This window comes from Henckelia pumila, chromosome 4 (genome assembly GCF_033568475.1).
Source record: "Henckelia pumila isolate YLH828 chromosome 4, ASM3356847v2, whole genome shotgun sequence".
NCBI lineage: Eukaryota > Viridiplantae > Streptophyta > Magnoliopsida > Lamiales > Gesneriaceae > Henckelia > Henckelia pumila.
Genome location: NC_133123.1, coordinates 203,725,809 through 203,730,786, shown reverse-complemented (window position 1 = coordinate 203,730,786; position 4,978 = coordinate 203,725,809). Strand labels below are relative to the sequence as shown.

General features: G+C 34.3%; 1 protein-coding gene across 1 annotated transcript; it reads left to right on the top strand.

Moving 5' to 3' along the window:
• Positions 1 to 1,187: 1,187 nt before the first annotated feature.
• LOC140862634 (uncharacterized) lies at positions 1,188 to 3,379 on the top strand. The gene is made up of 3 exons (XM_073265666.1): positions 1,188 to 1,877; positions 2,141 to 2,235; positions 2,644 to 3,379. Exons 1-3 carry the CDS (start codon positions 1,188 to 1,190, stop codon positions 3,377 to 3,379), a joined length of 1,521 nt encoding a protein of 506 aa, XP_073121767.1.
• The last annotated feature ends 1,599 nt before the right edge of the window (positions 3,380 to 4,978 follow it).

The window sequence follows — 4,978 nt, the reverse complement described above, 5'->3', positions numbered from 1 at the left end:
AATTAATGTAATTATCAATAGATTAAATATTGAATTAATGATTCGATAATTAATGTAATTATCAATAGATTAAATATTGAATTAATGATTCGATAATTAATGTAATTATCAGATCCAATGAAAAATATTAATTTTTTCACAGTTAATTAATTTATTTGACAGTCTTGATAATTCACGTAATTATCAAAAGTTAAATATTTTAATTGATGTTTTTCTTTTGAAAAATGAATTGGTGTCCAGAACATTTTTTGAGGCAGGATTGGATGCTTAGTGAAATTGCATGTCTTAGTGTTTTTGTTTGGTAAATTATACAGTATGCTCATAGATGTTTTTTATATGTTATGAAACGTCATATATAGATATATCTATCATATGCATTATAGCATGTTGCATCTACCATTTATTTCATAAAAATGTTTACGTGAATTTATGCAATGCATGATTTGAATTAATTTGATTAATTTGGATATTTTGTTTCTAAAATAATAATATTTTGTACATTAGAATTTTATAGAATTGAGAATTCTATTGAAATTGTAAAACTCTCGGTTATTATGACATATGATGTCTAATTAATAATATGATTATTAAAACCTAGTTTGTATTGGATAATTAGTTATCTAATAAATAAATATCTATTAAATAATGAGTAATTATTTATTGGTTTCCTTCGTTGGTCATGCAACGTGAGAGTTAGAATGACGCCTTTTAACACTTCGATTTCGTTACCCTACAGGTGGTGTCCGTTTTGATTCAATATCAAGTCTAGATCTCTAAAGATATAATTTTAGATGTATTTTAAGTTTGACCGTCCTTACGGCGGCATTCTTGAGTTAAATCTAAATTTTGAAACGAAGGGTCTTACTCATGAAGATATGAGATCAAATTGTTGATTATATCTTTGACCAAAATTTATTTTATTTTCGGTAGTTAATATGTGTGTAAGTAAGAGTTATTTTTGTAGCACATGTATTAATTAAGAAGAGTCTTGGTTTAACTAAGCAACTATGTGACCGTCCCAACGGCGGCATTATAGTATGTGGTTAGTTTAATTATCGACGGAATGATATTTTAGTATTGTACTTATTATTCGCATTCATGCATAAGTTTACTATTCTGAAATGTTCATATAGATATTCTTTTCAAACAATTTAATAATTTTGTTTTTATTTAAATTCAACAATAAAATGGCAATGGGAAATCCTATCATGTCTTTGCTTGCAAACAATACTTTGACTGGTGAAAACTTTCCCAAGTGGAAAAGCAACATTAATATTGTGCCGGTTAGTGAGAACAACAGGTTTGTTCTAACTGATGAATGTCCACCGATACCACCCACCAATGCCACTCGTGCTGTTAAGGAACCGTATGATCGTTGGATTGCGTTCAACAACAAGGCTAAGGCATATATGCTTGCTAGCATGTCTGATTCACTAAGAATCAAGATGGAGCCCATGGAAACTGCTTTTGATATTATGAAATCTCTTCAAGGTATGTTTGGGAAACAATCTGAGCAAGCTCGTCATGAGGCCACAAGGAAGTACACGAATGCTAGGATGGTTCCTGGCACTCATGTTCGTGATCATGTCATGCAGATGACAAATCATTTTTCTGAGGTTGAGATGCATGGGGCAGTTGTTGATGAAGCCACACAAGTGAGCACTATCCTGAATTCGCTCTCTAGTGACTTCATCCCATTCACAAGCAACTATATTATGAATAAGTTGAATTATGGGATGACTCAAATACTGAATGAACTTCAAACTTTTGAAGCCATCTCGGGAATTGTGAAAAATAAGGCTGAAGCAAATATTGCAGATAAGCCATCTTCTTCAAAGAGTTTGAAGAAGAAAAAGCTAAGGGTGGAAAGCCTAGTGGTAAGTTCAAAAAGCCCAAGATTGGGGCTAAGATAATCAAACCCAACAACAAGAAGGCCGAGAAGAAGCCAAAAGGAAAGTGTTTCCATTGCGGAGTATATGGACATTGGAAAAGAAGCTGTCCACGATACCTCGCGGAGCTGAAGGAGAAAAATAACGGTAAATTTGATTTACTTGTATTAGAAGCTTGTGTAGTGGAGGATGATTCCTCCAACTGGATAATTGATTCAGGAGTAACTAATCATGTTTGTTCTTCTATGCAGCTGCTTAGTTCTTCGAGGGAGCTTGCTGAAGGGGATTTAACACTAAGAGTTGGCAATGGGGCATTTAGTTTCTATCAAGGAAGTGGGAGTCGCCCGTTTAAATTTTGAAAATAAATATTTGGTTCTGAACAATGTTTATTTCATTCCCGATTTTTGTAGGAATTTGATTTCTATTTCTAAATTGCATGAACAATTGTTTGGGATTTATTTTTATAATAATGGAATTTCTATTTCGAAAAATGGTTAAGAAATTTGTCATGCATGTATGGAAAACGGGTTGTATGTCCTTAAGCCTTGTGAACGTTTATCTCTAAATACTGAATTGTTCAAAGTAGCTTATCCGAAGTCTAACAAAAGGCAAAAGCTTGCAAAGAGTGATGAAACATATTTATGACATCTTAGATTAGGTCATATCAATCTGGATAAGATTAATAGACTAACAAAGGATGGTCCTTTGAGAGAGTTAACTATTGACACTCTACAAGTTTTTGAATCTTGTCTAGAATGACAAAGAGACCTTTCTTGTCAAAGGGTGAAAGGGTCAAAGGACCACTTGAGCTAGTACATACCAATGTGTGTGGACCATTAAATGTACAAGCACGAGGAGGTTATGTTATTAATGATTATTCAAGATATGGATATGTTTATCTAATGCAAAGGAAATCTGAAACTTTTGGAAAGTTTAAGGAATTTCTAGCTGAAGCTCAAAAGCAATTAGGAAAGTCACTGAAAATACTTCGATCAGATCGAGGTGGTGAATATCTTGATACTGAGTTCAAGAATCACTTAATTGAGAAAGGGATCATATCCCATCTCACGGTTCCTAAAACTCCGCAACAAAACGGTGTTGCTGAAAGAAGGAATCGGACTTTTTTAGACATGGTGAGATCCATGATGAGTTATGCCTCACTGCCTACATCTTTTTGGGGATATGCATTACAAACAACGGTTTACATTTTGAATGTAGTACCATCAAAGTCTATCCCTAAAACCCCAATAGAATTATGGAATGGACGTAAACCAAGCTTGCGTCATTTTCGTATCTGGGGATGTCCAGCTCATGTACTAAAAGGAAAATCTGGGAAACTGGAATCACGAACAGAAGTGTGTTTGTTTGTTGGCTATCCAAAAGGCAGCAAAGGAGGTTTATTTTATAGTCCACAAGAAAAGAAAGTATTTGTATCAACAAATGCTACTTTTCTTGAGAACGACTATATGACTAACTTTCAAGCTTCGTAGTAAATTTGTACTCGAAGAGTTGCTAAATGATCAAATCATTCCACAACCAATGTCTGTAGAAGACAATAGGGAAACAGAGGAAACCGCTGTTCCTAATCAGGAAAGTTTGGTACCTAGACGTAGTGGGAGAGTTATTAGAACTCCTACTCGCTATAGACAGGATGGTGAAACAAATGTTGTTGTATCCGATACCAATGATGATGATCCATTGACATATCAACATGCAATGAAAGATCCTGATAAAGAAAAATGGCAAGAAGCCATGAACCAAGAGATGGAGTCAATGTACTCCAACTCAGTCTGGGAACTTGTAGATCCACCTGAAGATGTCAGGTCCATAGGGTGTAAATGGGTCTTCAAGAAAAAGAGAGGTGTGGATGGGAAAGTAGAGACTTTCAAATCTAGATTAGTGGCAAAGGGTTATACCCAAAAGGAAGGAGTTGATTATGAAGAAACTTTCTCTCCAGTTGCCATGATAAAGTCTATCCGCATTCTCTTGTCCATTGCAGCTAGTCTCGTCTATGAGATTTGGCAAATGGATGTCAAGACGGCTTTTTTGAATGGTCATCTTGAAGAAAGCATTTATATGATGCAACCAGAGGGATTCATGGTAAAAGACCAAGAGCAAAAGGTTTGCAAGCTTAAAAAGTTCATCTATGCACTTTAACAAGCATCTAGGTCTTGGAATCTTAGGTTTGATGAGATCATCAAGACTTATGGGTTCCAACAGAATATGGACGAACCTTGTGTTTACAAGCTCATCAATTCTAAAAGTGTGGTTTTCTTAGACCTTTATGTCGATGACATTTTACTCATTGGAAATGACGTAGAATTGTTATATGATGTAAAGAGATGGTTGGCCGAGCAATTCCAAATGAAATATTTGGGAGAAGCGAGTTATTGTAACGCCCCAAAAATTTATTACCGAATTAATTGATAATTTAAAATAATTATTGAGTTGGAAAAAAATAATTAATACTGTCAAATGAGTTATAGAGTGTATTTACAAAATACACGTGTCAATTAGTCAATGAGTTTGACTATTTTTGGATATCTGATAATATTGGCATTTTTGAGATAATTATTGAGATACTGGAATTAAAAATAATTATTTATGCCAGATACTTTAATTTAAAAGAATGTTTGACCGAGTTGACTGGTCATGGTCTAAGTTTGACTTAATAATTAATTTAAGAAATTATAAGTCTAATTGACTAGTCAAAGTCAATAATTTCAGAAATGGGTGTTAATAGTTGTGGGGTGTGTGTACCAGAAAAATATCGAAATAGGGACTAATTTTACCAGTTGGATATCAAATAAATTATTCCGGATCAGAAAATTATTGATTTGCTATAAATCGCAAAACACACACCGAAACACACTCAAGAAAATACAGATCAAAGATTTTCTCCCGATTTTTTTCCCCAATATTTTGAGTTTACTGTAGCAGTCCTCACATTTGCCATTGTCGGCCGTTCATCGGAGCTCCGATCAAAAACCGACCGGTTACTTTGTAGCCAAGATCGAGACGAGTCTATTGGTATAAAGAAATCGAAAATCCAACGGTTGGATCGCCAGGAAATTGATGATGAACAGACG